This window comes from Aspergillus costaricaensis (assembly GCF_003184835.1).
Source record: "Aspergillus costaricaensis CBS 115574 unplaced genomic scaffold BO79scaffold_19, whole genome shotgun sequence".
In the NCBI taxonomy this organism is placed as follows: domain Eukaryota; kingdom Fungi; phylum Ascomycota; class Eurotiomycetes; order Eurotiales; family Aspergillaceae; genus Aspergillus; species Aspergillus costaricensis.
The window spans coordinates 152,016-172,288 of record NW_020291819.1 but is presented as its reverse complement, the minus strand read 5'-3'; the positions used below and the strand labels follow the sequence as shown (position 1 = coordinate 172,288).

The following is a 20,273-nucleotide window of genomic DNA, read 5'->3' as shown; positions in this document are numbered from 1 at the left end:
GAAAATTTTAATATTATTTTAATCTAGATAGATAGCACAATATAAAAAAATATTTTTAAAATTATAATATTAGAAAACTTAATTAATTATATATTATTATAAGCTATTATTAGCCTGGAAAAAAGTTCTTTTTATAAAGAATATTATAATCAGTTTTAATAATATAATTATAATATAAAATAAATAGCATTTAAAAAAAAATATTAAAATTATTAATAATATATATAAGTCTATAGTCTCTATATAATCTTAATAAATAATATAAGAAATATTATAAATTAAAAATATATTATTTTAATAATAGATAATAGAAGATAGAAGTATACAGTCTAGTCTAAAAGCTTAAATTAATATAATTTTTATTTTATTAAATAAATCTTAACTAGAAAATTATAATAAAAAAAAATAAGCTTCTATCTCCAGTATAAAAAGAATAAGTATTTAATTAAAGACTATTATTAAAAATTTATATTTTAATTTCTAGTCTGAGCAGCAGCTACAAAGTATAGAAAATATTTAAAAGAAAAAGCTATAAATAATAAATAAAATAAAAATTAAAGAAAAAAATAATTTCTGTATAAAGTTATAAACAGAAGCTTTTAAATAAAAAAAATTACTTTTAATAAAAGACTTTTAAAAAGAAGTATATAAATTTTAAATTATTATTTTTAGAGACTATTATTAATCAAGTAATAAATATTTATATTATAATTAATATTAGATATCTTATTTATAATATTATTAATTTAAAATATATAAAAAAGAATAAACTGGATCTAGTTTCTATTACTCTAATTTTAGTATCTGAGATTAAAGAAAAAAAAATTATTAATTATATTATTTAAATATATCTAGACATCAGGATATATACTGAATCTAGATTTTATATATATATATTTAATTATAATTTAAAATATAATATTATCCTAGGTCTTCCTTAGCTGGAGTATTATAATAAAAAAATTAAATTAAATTAAAACTAAGTTTATCTTTAAATAATCTAGACTCAGATTAAAACTATATAAATATCTTAATTTATATATATTTTTATTTAAGTATTAGCTACTACCTTCTAAATATAAATTAAAAAAAAGAAAAGAATACTATAATTAAGAATAAAGATATTTACTATATCTTTAAAAAATATAAAAAAGATTTTATATATTAAATCTAAATTAAATTTAAAGGATAAGCTATTAAAATAATACTAATAATTCTTAAATTTATTTAAATTAAGAAATATAAGAATCTTACTTCTATATTATAAACCTGATATTAATTACTTTATTAAATTAAAAAAAAAAAATAAAAAAATATTTTAGTTTTTATAAAATCTTTTATATAATATATCTCAGGAGAAATTTATTATATTTAAAAAAGAATTTATAAAATTACTAAATAAAAAATTTATTTAAATAAGTAGCTTATCAGCTGCAGCTCCTGTATTTTTTATTTAAAAATTAAGAAAAGATCTCTATTTCTGTATTAATTATTATAAATTAAATATTATTATAAAAAAGAACTGATATCTATTATTCTTAATTTATAAAATATTAAATTAGATTAAGAAAATATAATAATTTATTAAGCTTAATATTTCTATAGTATTTTATAAAATATATATTATTAAAGAATAAGAATAGATAACAGTTTTCTATATCTAGTATAAATTTTATAAATAATTAATTATTTTATTTAAGCTTATAAATATTTCCAGTATCTTTTAAAAATATATTAATTAGATTTTATAAAAATATTTAAATAAATTCTACTCTGCTTATCTAGATAATATATTTATTTTTTTAATTAAAATTTTATAATAATATTAAAAATAGATCTGAAAAGTCCTGACTAAATTATAAAATATTAAATTATATTTAAATATTAATAAATATAAATTTAAGCAGAAGAAAATAAGATATTTTAAATTTATTATTAAAATTAGATAAGAAGTAAATATAGATCTAAAAAAAATTTATATAATTTAAGAATAAAAACCACCCACAACAATTAAAAAAGTATATAGATTTATTAGATTTATTAACTTTTATTATTAATTTATATTAAATTTCTTAGGATTACTCAAGTTTCTTTATAATTTTATTAAAAAGAATATATAGTTCTAGTAAACTCAGAAATATTAAAAAAACTTTTTATATTTAAAAAGAATATTTTATATAGAATTAATATTTATTTTTTTTAATTCTGATAAACAGACTATTCTTAAAACTGATTTTTTAGATTATAATCTAGAAAAATACTTATTTTAATATAATAAAAAAAAGAAATTATATCCATGTACTTACTTCTTAAAATAATTAATATTTATAAAATATAATTATAAGATTTATAATAAGAAATTACTAGCTGTTATTAGATATATAAAAGCTTAGAATATTAAATTATACTTTATTTTTAAATTTAAAATAATTATAAATTATAAGAACCTAGAGTACTTTTATACTTTAAAAAAATTATTTAAAAAATATATTTAATAAAGTTTTTTTCTTAGTAAATTTAATTTCTTTTTTACTTATTAAAAAAATATAGAGAATAACTGAGCTGATATACTCTTCTAAAAAAATTAAAATATATTTAATTATTAAAATAAATAAATTATTATATAAATCTTCTAATTTCTCTAGCCAGAAAAATATTATAAAATTATTTAAATTAAATTTTTAAAAATAATCTTTATACCTGCTAGTATAATATCTCTGTAAAAAAAAACTAAAAAATAAGATAATTAATATTAAGAAATTAAATAAATAGTCTAAAAAAATATCTAGAGATTCTTATCTAGTCTAGAACTAAAAGTTTCTATTTTAAAATATATAATTAATTTATAAAAAAATCTAATCTTTAAAAAATAAAAATAAATTTTTAATTATAAACTTTTACAGATAGAATTAATATAAAAAATCTATAATTTATTAATAACTGGATATCCAGGCCAGAAGTAGATATATTTAATAATAAATTAAAAATATTTCTAGTTTAATATAATATAAAATATATAAATATTTATATAAAACTATAATACCTGCAGGAGGATAAAAGCTTAATATAAAAAAAATATAAATTATTAAAATTTTTTCCAGTTTTTGAGTATCTATAATAAAATATTAATATAAATTTTATTATTAGATTATTAGAAAGCAGCAGCTATATAAATATTCTAGTTATTATAAATTAATTTATAAAAGAAATAGTATTAGTAGCTATGAAAAAGATAATAACTAAAAATTTAATTTAAATAGTTTTAAATAGTTATATATATTAATATAATTTATTATAAATAATTATCTTTAATTATAAGATACAATTTATAAATAAGATCTGAAAATAATTATATTTATTAATAGATATTAAAAGACAGCTGTTTATAATATATTATTTTTAAATAGATAAAACTACTAAATAAGTAAATAATATTATAAAAATCTATTTTTAAATTTATATTTAATATAATTAAAATAATTAGAGCCAGCTTTTTCTTCTTATTAAACTAGTTATTAATATCTGAACTTTAATATCTATTAATATATTTTTATTTTTTTTAAATTATAGATATAAGCTGTCTCTTTTTAATTTTACTGAAAATTAACTTATCTTATATAATAAAATCTTTTAAAATCTAGTATAAGTAGAAAAGTATATTATTTATATTATTAAAGAAACTAGTAATTGGGCTAGAGTATTACTAGTATATATTTAATAAAAAATAAAATAATAAGTAAACTGGATATAATTATTTATTTTAATATATTAAATTAGAGATATAGTCTAATTAAATCTAAAAAATATTAATATTAACCAGCTAAGTAAGAAACTAGACTAGAAAAATACTAAATATTAAGTTATTAAGATATTAAATATTTATTTTATTTATTTAAATATATCTACTGGAGTTTATAATATATTTTATATAGATTTATTATATCCAGTAATTATAAATTAATTATTATTTTAATAAAGAAATAATTAATAGCTCCCAGCTATTTATATTAATAAAAAAGAAAAATATTTAATAAAAATTATCTTAGAAAAGGCCTGGTAATCAAGAAAATAAAATTAAAAATTTTATTATTAGATTAAATAAATAGATTATATATAAAATATATAGAAATTAATTAAGATTTTCTAAGATACTACTGTTATTTATATATAAAAAAATTTTTAAAAGAAATTATAATTAAATTTAATACACCCCTACCAGGGCCAGAGAAGGTTTTATTAAATTAAATAATAAAAAAAAAAAAAAAAAATTATTTAACCAGTTATTAATATTCTGAAAAATTAATTATTAATATTTTAAAGAATTAATTACTAATACTTTAAAGAGTAATAATAATAGTCTTAATTATTTATATAATTAGAAATCAGTATAGTCCAGTAAATCTAAAGTTAAGAATATTTATTATTAAAGATAATTTATAAATTACTAGTATAATTATTAAGTACTAAAGCAGGAGCAGGATTAGTTAGACTATAATTAAAATAAATAATATAAATAATAAATATTATAAGAATTATAAGTATATTTATCTATTATTATCTTTTAATATAATCTTAATTATCTTAAAAAAATAATAAAATAATTTTTTAAATTATGATAACAAAGGATAGAGAGTTATATAAATTTATTAAATATTATATTTAAATTATAAATTATCCCAGAGCTTAATAAAATCTTAAAATATAAGTAAGTTTATTTTATTTTATAAAAAATATCTGAACAGGCTAGCAGATTAAAGAATATAATAAATATTAATAAAAAAAGTTTTTAACCTGATAATAGATATAGCAAATAAAACTAGAATATAAATAAAAATAAATAGAATAAAATAAAAAATAAATAAGAATAAATAAAATAAAATTAAAATATAAATAAAAGCTAGCAGAACAAAGCCAGAAATAAAAAAAAAAAAAATAAGAAGAAAAAATATAAAAAAAGAAAAAAGAAAAAAAAAAAAGATTACTCTTATATATTTTATATAAAAAAAAAATATAAAAGAGAGTGAATATAATCTGAAAAAAAAATAAAAAAAATAAAAGAAAAATAATAAAAATTTATTTTTTATTATCAGATTTAAAATAAAATAAGATTACAGCTTTAAGTAGAATATTGAAAATATATTTTTTATTTACTAAAACTAAATAAAGAAATTTATAAGTAATACAGCTGGAATAAAAAGCAAGATAAAACTAGAATAAAGAAAATAATAATATAAAACTAAAAATAAATAAAATAAATTTTTTTATTTTTATTAAATACAGGAAATAGTAAGTCTATATTCTTATATATATTAATTTTTAATCTAGACTAGTCTAATACCCAGCTGGAGGCATGGACTGCTTTTACTTATAAATAAAAAAAAAAAAAAAAAAGAAAAAAGAAGAAAAGGACTTTCTTTTATAAAAATCTAAATTAATTATTTAACTAATAAACTAATTAAGTAAGTTTATATTAAAGAGGAAATTCCTGCTTAAAATAATAATAAAAATTATATTAAATAAATAATTAAGATCAGAGTATAAAAAAGAAAGACTTAGAAATAAAGAAAATAAAAATAATATAAAATTTAGAAACTAAGTATTAAAAACAGAAGTACAGATAAAAAAATTAAAAATTAAGATAAAATATAAGACTGCAGCAGAATAAATTAGTAGAAAATCTAAATTTAGAATACTTTAATTTATAAGTATATTAGTCTTTATATTATTATCTTACTAAAGAAGAAGAGTAATATTATAGAATAAATCTTTATTAAAAAACTTAGTTAATTAGTCTTATTACTGCTTACTAATTAAATATAATATATAAAATCTCAGAAGCTTCAAGGTCCTGTTCTAAACAGCAGCTATTCCTTCTTGTCCAACAGGCAATGTACTCTTGGAACCAAGGGGCGATCCCTAACAATCTGTTTATTAACTAAGTTTATATTTAAATAGAATTTTCTAATATTATTATCTTTAATTAAGAAGATTAATTTATAGCTGACTTTTAAAATAAATTATATTAAATTTTATAAATTAAATTAAAGTTTTTAACAGTATATTATCTACAGACTAATAAATAAATAGAAATTATTAATTAATATACAGTCCAGTAATTTATTTTATTTATTAATTACTTCTAGAATAATTAATTAAAATTATTATTATTTATTAATTTTATTATTATAGCTCTGCCCTATAAATCTACTAGATTATTTTTATTTATAATTAAAAAAAAATATAAATCTTAAATATTATTTAACTAGATTTTTCTAATAAAATTATTATTATATATTATTATCTAAGACTAAGCCCGAGAGTTTATTTACTGTATAAAATAAATCTGGATTTTTATATAAAATAAAATCTAGAAAATACAGGATTAGTAAATATAATAAATTAATTAATTTTACTGTCTTATTAATTTTAATATTAATAATAAAGTTTTTATTAATATTTATAACTGGAGATAAAGCCAGCCCTTATAAAAGTTATTAAAAAACTAGTATAATTCTGTATCTATTATTAATAAAATTAATAATATATATAAGATTTATTTTTTTAAAAATATATATATATACCCTGTCTTCTACTTTAAGAAGTTTTATTTATATAATATATTTAATTTATTACCAGAGCAGATCCAAGACACTGTTATATTTATTAAAATTAATAATTAAATTAAATAAAAGATTAAGAATATTTTAGCTAATTATTTATAATATAATTATTTCTAGTATAGAATTAAATAGCTGATATCTGATATAGCTAATTATATTTAGTATTTAATAAAGAATTTTAAGAATATCTTTTTCTGCTTTTAGAATTATTATATAAAATATTTTATTTATTCTAGATTTTTTAAATATCTTTTATAATAGTTAACAGCTGCAGAGACTGATAAATTTATTTTGAATTATAAAAATAATAATTTATCCCTGGCTGAGGGCAGCTAGATCTAAATAAAAAAGTAATATAATAGCAAGTAATATCTTAAAATTATATGATTTCTGTTTATTTACTTTGTTTACTTGCCTTGCGTGGCTTATTTATCTTTATATAATTATATATTCTTTCTGAGCTTCTTCCTTTCTTTCCTCATGCTAGAAATTCTTGTTAGATAGCACTAAATTTGACTATTTGATTGGCTTCCACAATAAATATAATCAGCCGATAGTCTACAGAACAATTCTATTAATACCAGAAAGAACCATGGTATTTAGGCACCATCAACAAGCATTCTAGCAGCAGCAGCCAATACTGTATCTAGACTTTTCTTAAGATTATTCCAAAAACAATATCCTCATTCTTTATATAAAGCATTTATTTTTTAGTAGCCTGGGCATCATCCTTTAATATTATATATAAACATTTTCATGCTTTTTAATTTGTGGTATGATCTTCTTTCTTCTTAAATATCTTGGAAATGTAAGATTTCTGAGGCTACTAGAATATTTAAATATAAATAAGTACAGAGTATTGACAATTCAATAAAGCTTATCTTAATAATTAGCATTATCATACTTTAATTTACAGATCTTTGAAATCTAGACAAGGCAGCATTATTATTTTTAATCAGTTGTTCTATAATATCATTCAATAATACTATCTTTTTTAGATTAAATTAAGTATTCTTATTTTATTCTTCTATATATATTATTATTAACTTTTCTTTCTAACAGGGACCAAGATTGAAATCATAAAAATAAAAAATCTTTTAATAAGAATTTTAATATAAAATATTTAATATCTAATAAAATAAAGACTTATTATATTATAGCTACTAAATAATATATTCCATTTTCTTAGCTAGTAGATTTTATAGATTAAGATATAATATAATTATTATAAATTTCTATACAGTTTTCAGAACAGGAGTCAAATGTCTAAGAGCTGCTGGATATTACAAATAATCTATTATATAACCGGCTTTTTCTATTTATTAAGTACTACCAGCAGTTGTGCTATTTCTTCATTAAAATATTTTTTAACTCAGTTGTATCTTGTAATTTGATACTCTGGCCTGGGTTTTGTAGCTCTATGTTCTTTACTTTACTTCCCCAGTTTTATTATTCCACAGGGTGGGTGACTCCAGCTATTTCCTAGGCTTTCTAATTTATAATAATGGTTACTAAGATTCTTACCAGGAGTTAAAAATTTAAAGTATGTATTTGAATACTGCGTACGTACAATTTGGCGGGCTCACCATCCAATCATCTATGTACTTCACAGTTCCAGCCTCGTGCTTCGCCAAGCCCCGTCCCGTATTATCTCCGCACCAAGTCAACAGCTGGTTGGACCAGCAGTCCCTTACTTGAAATGAAGTGGCGCCCAAGTGGAGTTGGCGGCAGGGATCAGCCTCGTATCAACACTTATCCACAAGAGACCCATGGTAGGAATGCTTGAATCGCTTTCACGGCATGAGTGTTTACAATACTCTAAATCACCTGAATCATGCTACAGCCACCCCGATAACCTTGGACAAGTCAATTTACCGTATTGGATAACCCACCCAGGGCACCATCAACAACCACGGTCATACAACCTTGCCGTCAGCGTCTCAAGCACGCAAAGGATCAGGCTATGCAGGGATTGACGGTGGGCTGTGCCGCTGCGCCAATCCCTTGCCCAAAATGTCCTTACTTATACCTGAGGCTCGAACCGCCCCCACGTCAGATATTTTTGACGATGTGAAGAACCGTTGAGGGAACAACTAACAGACGGTGGTGCTGCTGGTGTTCACGGCCTATATTCGTCCAAAATGTTGGGCAATATCTTGCCGAAAGGAAAAGCCTTTGCGCGCCTACCCGGGAAACGGCCATCTACAGATGTGAGGAGCGCGTCTAGTGAGAATGATGGCGACTCGCTACCTTGGTATGCACGGCAGCAACATATGTGGTCGCCTGTGATATTACGCTCCGTGCCTCTGGCTGTGTTTGTGGTGCTATTCATATGCTTTATTATTGTTATCGAGGTGTTGTATTCGGTATCTACTCGGAAGGAAGGCTTGAGCACGAGCGAGGAAAGATATCATTATCTGTGGACCTATGGCCCGACCGCAGGTAAGACATTCTTTGCTTATTGTCCTTCTGATGGAACATGCTGATCCTGTAGTTCTTACAATTGTCGCGGGGTTCTGGGGCCAGGTCGAATATCGAACGAAGCAGCTTATGCCTTGGAAGCTCATGAGTCACGAGCCAGAACCTGCAACACGATCCTTGCTGCTGGACTATGTGTCTGACTGGAACGTGGTCATCCTATTTCGCGCCCTGAAGCAATCCTCCTGGGCTGTTGTCCTTGCCGTTCTCGGAACACTGCTCATCAAGCTAATCACCGTGGTCTCGACTGGTCTGTTCATGTTACAAAATGTCTACATGAAGGATGTTCCAACAACACTCACGACGCAAGCGAGCTTTAACGGTGCTGGGTATAATGGTTCCAAGGTCGATGGAACGGCTGCAATGGTTGTAGCTGGGGCTTGGTGGCTTAACCTGTCATACCCGTTGGGATCAACCGATAAATACGCCTTTCAACCGTTCACAACCTCTGGCAAGAAACTCGGTGGGACTAATTGCTCCACTACCAGTTAGACGAGTCACTGACTTCTTTCCAGGTGCCGATGCTGTCATTTCAGGAACAGTCGACATGTTCTCTGCTGATCTTCAATGCGACGTAGCTACGGTCGCGAATTGGACTTCGGGTTGTAGCACACAAATGTGCGAGTACGATGAACTCAATATGACGCTCAGCACCCCTTCCTGCTCGAAGTACCCGTTCACAAGCTTTGAAAGAAGCTCCTCTTCGGTTGGGGGATACTATGCCGACGTATTCAGCGCCACATGTACGGATACGGCGGATAGTCGGAATGGCGAACGCCTAATCTTCGCTGCCGCCCACTGGTCTGAGAACATCACCAGAGTTCAAGCGCTCGTTTGCAGTCCTACCTACACAATATCGCAAGGATCCGTCTCGCTGCTCTACGGCAATCAGAGTGTGATTAGCATCCAACCATACAATAATGATTCTAGCAACAAAACAATCACAGGGTTCGAGGGTATGGAGTTGGGAACAGGACTTATTTCCTCCCTATCGTTGGCTGAGAACACCTTGGATACGCTGAACTACGTGGATACGTCAACGCATGCCCTTACAACCTATCAATACAACCTTTCGGACCCAAACAGCACCTATCCGAGTGCATTTTACTTGGTCGCTAATTTGACCTCTCCCCATACGATGAAAGACTTGCTTGATGCTTCAATCTTGGAAAAGGTTTCCCGTCCGACATTCAGTGCTATGGCTGCCCAGATAGCAAAGCAATATTTACTGTCTTCTGCAGACGAGAACCTTGCAGGGACATACTCCGCCCATACCCAGAGAGTTGTTGTCAGGGAACTCTCAGTCCGAATAATGGAAGCTACCCTAGGAGTCTTGATTATCCTGACCGCAGCGCTATGGATCTGGAGACCGGTTCGCTGCACGTCGCGTGATCCTGGCACAATTGCTGGGCTAGCAAGCATGATGAGCCGCAGCCCGAAAGTGTCCGAACGGCTCACAGGCTGCACAAACGCCCAAGATCTCACCACAAGCCTATCAGATGGGAGGTTCTACACCCGTGTCACAGACAGCGATGGCTGGAAAACATTTGGCATCGAGGAAGACCAGAAGGCAACCGAAGCGACTCGTCCTGGAGCCAGCTCTGGCCCTCTGACCTGGTGGCGGCCAATTTCAGTGAATGTCTGGTGGTGGATCATATCTATAGTACTCCCCCTTCTCATTATTGCGGGGTTAGAAGCATCCTATCAGGTTTCCGCCCGTCAGGATGGACTCGGAACTGTCACCTCTGGTGGCTACATCCACTATGTCTGGGCCTATTTGCCGGCACTGATATTCCTTATCGTCCGCATCTTCTTCGACTGCATCCACTTCTCTGCCATGGTATTCCAGCCGTACCTGGAGCTCCGACAGGGTGGCGTGACCGCACCGGGCAGTCTTATGGAAAACCACCTGTCTAAGCTGACCTTGTTCTCATTCTTTACCGCAATCAAGCGCAGACAGTGGGCCGTGTGCGCAACAGGATTTACCGTCCTTCTAGCTCCTGCGCTCACAGTGGCGGTCAGTGGGCTGTATTCAACACAGGACATTGTATACACGCGTTCTGCTTCAATTGCACGAACTGACACCTTCAACACCACCATCAGCCCTCTTTCTTCCACCACCACTGACCCCGGTCTCGGCCTCACAGGAGCCCTTGTAGTGGGAGCTAATTTATCATACCCCGCTTGGACGTATGACGAGCTCGTCCTCCCTACGCTCAGCGAGGCATCCCTCACCGATAAAGACGGGGTGGTTCAAACCAATTCCTCCTCTTTTAATAGCACCTCCGACAGTCCGATCCTCCTTAACGTCACCCTCCCAGCTCTCCGTGCCAACCTCACCTGCGAAGCACTCCCCCAAGACATTGTTTATTACATCAGGTCTGCCGAGGATTCCTTTTCCATGTTCGATCTGCGCATGCAGCTCGACAAGAAATGCCAAGGTGTCGACACCTCCACAGACTTCACCATATCAACCGACTATCCCAACGCAACACGCACTACATTCGGTGCCTTCAAATACCTCAAAGATGCAATCGATTTTGGCGACTGCCCGGCACTGATGGGATTCTACGGTGTAATAGATGGCAATTCCACAGCACAGATCCGCGGCTTCACCTGCAACCCGCAAATCGACGAAGTCGATGCGACAACCTCGTTGTCACTCCCCGGTCTGGACATCCAGTCTGCGACCGCGGACGACTCCACCAGCCGAGTCTTTTCAACAAACATCTCCACCACCCTCAAATTCGAAAGCTTCCTTTCCCAGCCTGTCAACAAGCAAGACCAAGCGTTTGACGCCTTTTTCTCCGCCATGCTCAATGACCAAAAATCCCTCTCCTTATCCGACATCACTGACCCATCCCATTATTCCACTGTCATCAACGCAACACAACATCTCTACCGCACCCTGATGGCCCAGTCTATGAATGGCAACGCACGAATCCCATCCAGTGACAACCGAACTACCTTCCCTGGCACAATCGTAGACCCGAATCGTACCCGTCTTACACAAAGCGCCATATCTACCCGCATCCTTGAAGCTTTTCTCGCTGCTATGGTCGTGTCCACCCTAGTCGCATCCTACTTCATGCAAACCAAAGAAGTCCTTCCTTTCAACCCGTGCAGTATTGCTGGCGCGGGGGCACTGATCGCTGGATCGGACGTGCTGAAGAGTGATACCTTACCTGCTGGGTCAGAATGGTGTAATGATAGAGAAATGCTTCGAAGGGGGTATTTCTCCGGCTTGGTATTCGGGTTAGGTTGGTGGGCTGGAGACGACCCGAGATTTGGGATCGATGTTGGGCGGGCAACAGAGGAGAGGGAGTAGATTTCCTTTTTATTTTTCACGGTTTATATGAACATAATGAAGATTTACCATTGGCATGATGAAAATTTATCATATGCTACAGAATTATCAAAGGGAATAACTTCCTTATAATTATAAAGACTACTAACGATTCATTTAACATTGCTCTCGTCTGTCTATAAATCATTTAGAAACAGCACTTTCCTATCTGGTTCCTTTCCTGCAAAGCCAGAACAATCCAGACGGGAACAATCTATAATATACGTACATACATGCATAATCTAGACTATCATTGACCAAACCAACCATGTACACATCACACATAACAATTCTCATTCGCAACAGCTACTGCTCCTGCTCCTGTCCAGTATAACAATACACACCATCGATATACGTCGTAGGAATCTCACGACTACCACTAACTCCCCTGAGAACCGGGTCGTCTTCGGGACTGTCGTACAGATCACAGGTAGCAGTAGAGGAGACGTAGGAGTAATCGCCACTTTCACAGATCACAGATATGTTAGCACATTTCGGGATACATGATTTGAAAGGGGGGGGCGGGTGCATACGGGCGATCCAATCCAGTAAGCTGCCTCAATTCAACCCTCTGTTGGTTGGTCTCGGATGCACTGGATCCGTACTCGATCTGTTTGATTTTGTATTTGTTATCTCATGTTAGCTATTAAACTACGTAGGTTTTTCATTGTGGTTTTCATCTTGTGAAGAAGAAGGGGTATCGGCATACCACGATAATCTGGCTGACCACGCCGGAGGCGAAAAAAAGCCAGAGTAACGGTCAGGATGGAGGACTTGTTGAAGAACATATTGCTTTTGATTGTGTTTCTTTTTGGGGAATAAGAGAACGGCAGTGGGTTTTGAGGTAATACAATAGTCTGCTTTTTCAGTCGAGGGGTTTATTGCATCCGGTGAGTGGACTTGGGAGAAGGTGGGGGCGCGGGGGGAGGGAAAGGGGGAATCTATAGTATTGAAAAGGTGACGGTGATCAGCAGTCAGGGTGAGATTAAGCTGGGTGACTTTTGAGAAGTTTTCTCTGTATGAATTAGCAATTCGAGGAATTCTTGGAGAGAGGAATAATAGTGGGCGATCTTGTTAGTCACTTTAGGAATATACATAAACACGTCTAAGCATATATATTATTATATTAATCCATCCCCTGCATATAGCGTACACACTCATTGATCAACATGCTCAATCATATATCCAAACCCATGACATAACTCATTTACAGCAGCTCTTCCTCCTGCTCATAGGTGTAGCAGTACACAGCTTCAATGTATGTCGAAGGAATCTCGCTGCTGCCACTGATCTTTGAGAGGGTGGCATCGTCCTCGCTGTTGCTGTATAGATCGCAGATATCGGGGGTAGAAAAGTAGGAGTAAGTACCACTGCATGAATATAATTAGTATATGTCTGGACGGTTGAGATATTTGGAAGTGGGGATGGGATGGGGAGAAAGTCGTACGGATAGTCGAGCTTCTCAAAGTCTTGCAATTGCACCTCCTGCGTGTAGGCGTCGTATTCGCTGGTGCCGTATTCGATCTGTATGCATTAGGATTATATTAGTCTTTGTCTCCGTCACTTCAAGATGCAGAGGTAGCAATAACGTACGTTAATCAACTGGCCGACAACGCCGGAGGCAAAAACGGCCAGAGTAGCGGCCAAGACAGACTTGTTGAAGAACATTTTGTTTTTGTTGTGGTTGTGTAGGGGGTTAGACAAGAGTCGGGGTTTGAATTGGTAGAGATGGTTTGTTTTTTGATTGAATGGTTTATTGCATTCGGTGAGTGTACATGGAGGGGGTTTAAGTACTATTGAAGAGGCGGCACGTTTAGTATCCCTCTATGATAACGCTTCAATAGTCTCGTCAGCTGAAGTGCCTTTTTCGGATGGTTCTTCTTGTCTGTTTCGTCGATCCGGATAATTGCTCGGAGCCGTCGGGGGAACTCGATGCCGGAAGCTTGATATTTGTAGCTCTTGGTTAGCTTAGGTTGGTGATCGACAGCTGGGCTGAGATTTAGATCGAGTGTTTGGGAGGCTTGGTATGATGCTATCGGGGATTTCTGAAGACATGTAACCATGTCAATTGTGATGCCATAGCTTAACACAAATTCAATTATATCATTACTCAACAGTATTTCACTGCAATGGTATCATATTCGCAGTGAACAGGAGTTTCTGCCATCGCTGGGGACAATCGGTGGACGCGTGCACGCGGGCCATCCAGAGGCATCCGCCGCACTAGTGCGATAGTAGCCGATCTCGCCAGCCACTATATGTCCATCGCGACGATCAGCGCTGCCAACAATTTGAGATACTCGTGTTTGTGTCCCTCGCGATGGCAGACATTTGGCAGTCCGTGCATGAGAAGAGTCGGTCAGCTAATTCAATTCCAGGATCGGAGAATATCTGGCTCGTTGCCTGTCTAAGGTCGGCAGTTATTGTCATCATTTACCGGCAGGATGGATGGAGAGGTGTGTACAATAGCTTGTTGTTATCTTGAAGTTAAGGTTACTAGCTAGCCAAGGTGGCTGGACGGACGGGAAGCTTGGTTTATTCTAAGGGGACTATATGCTGATCGGCTATAGATCCGATCCTGGGCTCCATAGAGCGGGTTGGCAGGCGTAGCCATGGCTATTGCGCGTAATGAAAATAGTGAATAACGCATAATTCAAGGCAAATTACACCAAGATGGAGAACAATCTAGTTAGGATTTATATCAGAGTAATTGAATAGCGATCAGAATGTGCTACTAAAAGGTGCCTTGGATTTCATTATCTTCAAAGTAATCTAGTTGTGCTTTTGCCTCAAAGAACAAGTCATATCACAAGACCCTTAAATGCATATTATCCTGAAGCTCCGGGACCAACTAATTATAGCAGTGACAGTGTGGCTTTCGTGAGGAGTTATTGCATGGTGGCACCTTTCTCATCACACCAGTCACCTGCGTCAAGACAGAAAACCTTTGGAGCCGGTTATGCAGGATCATACGAATGAGCACCAGGAGGGGCATACAGTTCGATGGAGCTTTTACTATACGAAGTCTGTTAAATGGAACCCGAAATCATACTTCCACGGCGCGGCCAAGACTTACGGGTTGATCTCGCAGGTGCCAATATTCTGGAACGTGGTGATGAGGCCTCTCGTGTGATTGTTATTAGCTCGGCTTTTCAAACATGGTTTATATATCATGTTGAGGCATCCATGTAGACTAGTCACGTGCTGTACTCAGACCTCCCACACAAAGCATCTCTACACATTACTTTATTTTATTCTCCTAGATAGTTTAATTTAACTTATTCTTTTACTTTTATTCATTTATTTTATTTATTTTATTACTTTTATAAAATACTTCTTAACAGGTTATAAGCCCAGTCTTTATATTATAAAACTATTCAGGACTTGCTACAGCCAGCCATTTATTACTAGATAAAATATTTTAATATTATAAAATATTAGTCTTAGCAAGTCTAACAGATCTAATTAGATTACTTATATATATTAAGAAAATATATTATATAATTTATTTATTTACTTATATTAAGCATGTTAAACAGACAGAATAATATAAAAAATTAAATATAAAATATTATTTAAAAATCTTTCTCTAAAAAAAAAAGGTAATAATATCTAAATCATAAATAAATAAATTATTTAAATAAATATTTAATAAGATTCCAGAATTATTACTTTTATTAAAAAAATATAAAAATTTTTTAAAATAAGACTTCTAAGTCAAGCAGATACTTAAAAATATTAAATTACTAAATTTAATTAATAAAAATCTATTTAAATCTAATAATAAGTATATAAAATATAAAATATAATAAATTTATTTAAAGATTATCTAATTATGATTAACTCAGAATCTATTAAATAAAATATTTAATTTATTTATAAATTTTATTAATATAAAAGAATATATTAATAATATATATTAAATACTCTAGAAAATTATTTTTAAATACAGTATTATACTATATTAGAATATTATATATAATTTTTTTTAATATAAAATAATCTTTATATATTACAGCAGTTGAATTTATTAAAAACTTTTAATTTAATTTTATTCTTGGTAGAACCCTGTAATATAAAATATTAATTTTTATAATAATATTTATATTTTTATAAAAAATATAAATTAATATATTTATATAAATTATTTTAATAAAGAGCAGGATACCAGAGAACTCAAATATAATTTATAATAATAATAATTTTTATATTATTTATAGAAATACAAAGAAACAGTATAATTAATCTAATAAAATAGAAATAATAATTATTATAAAAAAAAATTAAGATTTATTTAATAAATTATCTACTACTAAGAAAGAGTAGAAGAAGGCTATATATTTTATAAGAAATATATTTTATAAAAAATATATTATTAAAATAAAAAAAATAATTTTTAAATATATTAATAAAGTTTATAGCTACTACAGATATACTAATTATAATTAAATAAAATATTAATATATTAATATAATCTTATATCTAAGATAATAAAAATTATATATTTTAAATATTTAATTCTTCAGGAGAAAGTATAATTAATATAAAAAAAAATTAAATTTAAATTTAAATATTAATAATTCTAAAGAAGCAGCAGTACTAATAAAATAAATTATAAAAATATTTATTTAATATATTACTTTATATAATATAAAATCAGATAATAAAAATTTAAATATTTTGAATTTCTCTGGAATAATAGTTAGAAGTATTATTAATTATTTATTATATTAGATTTATAATATAAATAATTTTTAATATCTTATACTTGATTATATCTTACTAAATTATTATTATAATCTAGATATTTTTAATTTCTATAAATATAGTATTTTTAATAAAAAAATTAATATTATTAAATCAGCTAGCTACTAGATTCTATTTTTATCTATAAATAATAAATATCTTAAGATTCAGATTAAAATATTTTATTAATTAAATCTTATTTATAGTCTTCTCTCTGCAGATCTTTTATAAAAGAATTTTAAAATATATATAAATATTAAGAATCTGACCCTATACAGGAAAAAGAATAATAAAATAATAAAATATTTATAAATAAATAAAAATATATTTTTATATATATTCAGAATATAAAATTAATTCTTATTATAATTAATTTTTTATTATTATATAAATAATATAAATATATAAAATTGTACAAGATTATCTCCGCTATAAAAAATTAATAAATTAAATTTAAATATTATAAGAATTTTTATTATAATATATATTTACTAGAAAAAGTAAAGTACTTAATATTAAAAAATCTTATTTTAAAAATCTTTAATTTTATATAATTCTAGCACGTGGACATGCAGCAGATAATTTTAATTAATTATAAAAAATTTAAATTATTTTTAATAATAGTAAATAATATTATTTAATTAATTAAAATAATTATATTAAAATAGAAAAATAATATCTCTATAGAACTGATTCAGATAAATAATAAATATAAAAATATAATTAATAAATATATTACTTTATAATATCTTAATAAAAACCATAAGTTTAATAGATTTAAATAATAAATATACTATAAAAATTAAGAAATTTATATTATAATATTAGTATCTAAAATATCTGAAGCTAATAAACTTATTAAGTATTATAATAATTTATTTAATTAAATAAATAAAATCATGATATTTAATTCAGATTTACTTATAATTTTCTGATTATTTATTATAAGATTTATTATATAAATTTTTAATTATCTAGTCCCTGCAGGAAATAAGATTAAAAAAATATTTATTTATTTATATAAATTATTTTATAATTTTCTGAATCCTGATATCTTGCTTAAATTCTTATATATATTTAAATATTATTATTATTAATATATATTTTTAAAAGATTATATTATCTCCAGGAAAATAAATTCTTATATTAATATTAATTATTTTATTAAATTTAATAAAGATTATAATTATATATATTTTATTTAATATCCTGCTTTAAACAAAATCAAAAAATTAAGAAATATAATATTTTATAAAGAATATATATATAAGAATAATTATAAAGATTCTAGTAAAATAATTATATTTATTTTTAAAAATTTAATTATATTTACAAGGAATATCTTAATCATATTTAATAAAATAATTTTATAAAATATAAAGTATATAACTAACAATATACAGGTTTTTTTTATATAGAATAATAATACTGATTCTATATATAAAAAAATAAAGATTATATTTATATTAATTAAATTTATTAAATCTATTTTTTCTATCCTGTCTGCGCCTATTAATCTGATTTATTTAATAAAAAATCTCTATAATTATAAGATATTATCTATTAAATATATAAAATAAGATTTTTAATTTATTAAATCTGAATCTTTTATTATTATAATTATTATATTAAAATAATTTTAATAAATTATTAAAAAAAAGTTCTTTATAGCTAGAAAATAAATAAATAATTATATTAGAGTAAAAATCTGATCTGCCTCTTCTATCTATTTTTAAATAATATAAAATTAATATATTAAATATTTATATAAAAGTTATTTTATTTTTATTTATTTTATACTAGAAGAAAGCCATAGTTATATAGATTAATAAAATTAAATTAATAAATATTTATAAAATAATTAACTAACCTGCCGGCACCTGTGTAATTTTAAATAAATAAATATTTAATTTAAAAATTAATATAGAAAATATTATTATATAATTTTATATTTATTAGATAGTTTATAATAATTATTAAATATCTAATATTAATTATACTAAATCCTTTATTTTAGTAATAAGTGAGATTGTTTTTAAAATATTTATAATTAATATAATATTAAAAAATCTTTATTTATTTACATGCGCAAATAAAAAATAAGTAAATTTATATAAAATAATTAATTAGATTCTATAAGAATTCTTCTGAATATGTATATTTACTTAAAATAATACTTTATAAATTATAATAAATAATATATTTTTAATATTATATTTTTAATAAAAAATTATAGAAAGTCAGCTTTAAATCCCTGTTAAAAAATCTGTGTATATACAGAAATAATAATATATAATTTATTATTTATATAAATAATTCTATTATTACTGGCCCTGAGTAAATAAATCTAATTTTAATAAAATATTATTTAAATAAAATATTTAAATTCAAAGAATTAGATAAATTAAAAATTCTGCTTAATTATAATATTTTTTATAATTATAAAATAAATAGTATCTTACTTAAATAATTTATTTATATAAAAAAATATTTTATTATTATTAGAATATAATTCTACTCAGGTATTATTATTCTTATAATATTTATTTATATAAAAATAGATTATATTAAGATATTAATTAAAAAAATTAATATTAATAAATATTAAAGTTTTATAGATAGATTAAACTAGCTAATTATTAAAATAAAACTTAATTTATATTTTATTATATTTTACTTATAGAGGTGCATGCACGTTTCTATTATAATAAATATAAAAATATTAAAAAACATATATAAATATTTATATAATATTATTTCTTATAGAATTATTCTAGCAGCTGATTATATTAAAAAAATTAAAATTTATATAAATATTACTTATACTAACTATAAGAATAATAAATTAATAAAAAAATAAATTATATTTTATACAGATGGTTCTATTATTTAATTATTTAATAAATAAAATATTATTATATTTTTTTTTATTATTATAGAATACTGCGTGTATAATACTACTATTAAAAATATTTTATATATTAAAAAATTAATATAAATATTTAATCTTAAAATATTAGATGACAGTAAGATATCTTTATTTAATAATATTATTAATTTATTATAAATTCTTAATTATAGTA

The 20,273-nt window shown here is 27.0% G+C and overlaps 3 protein-coding genes across 3 annotated transcripts; 1 reads left to right on the top strand and 2 right to left on the bottom strand.

The window, feature by feature from the left end:
* Positions 1 to 8,700: 8,700 nt before the first annotated feature.
* Positions 8,701 to 12,426, top strand: BO79DRAFT_267196 (DUF3433 domain-containing protein; the record flags this gene model as incomplete). The annotated part of the gene is made up of 3 exons (XM_025687032.1): positions 8,701 to 9,062; positions 9,115 to 9,561; positions 9,677 to 12,426. Exons 1-3 carry the CDS (start codon positions 8,762 to 8,764, stop codon positions 12,424 to 12,426), a joined length of 3,498 nt encoding a protein of 1,165 aa, XP_025538621.1. The 5' UTR covers positions 8,701 to 8,761.
* A 324-nt stretch (positions 12,427 to 12,750) lies between these two features.
* On the bottom strand, positions 12,751 to 13,232 carry BO79DRAFT_255948 (uncharacterized protein; the record flags this gene model as incomplete). The annotated part of the gene is made up of 3 exons (XM_025686165.1): positions 12,751 to 12,907; positions 12,978 to 13,054; positions 13,203 to 13,232. 3 exons carry the CDS (start codon positions 13,230 to 13,232, stop codon positions 12,751 to 12,753), a joined length of 264 nt encoding a protein of 87 aa, XP_025538620.1.
* Positions 13,233 to 13,646: 414 nt separating this feature from the next.
* On the bottom strand, positions 13,647 to 14,112 carry BO79DRAFT_267193 (uncharacterized protein; the record flags this gene model as incomplete). Its single annotated transcript, XM_025687031.1, has 3 exons — positions 13,647 to 13,814; positions 13,892 to 13,968; positions 14,038 to 14,112. 3 exons carry the CDS (start codon positions 14,110 to 14,112, stop codon positions 13,652 to 13,654), a joined length of 315 nt encoding a protein of 104 aa, XP_025538619.1. The 3' UTR covers positions 13,647 to 13,651.
* Between the last annotated feature and the right edge of the window lie 6,161 nt (positions 14,113 to 20,273).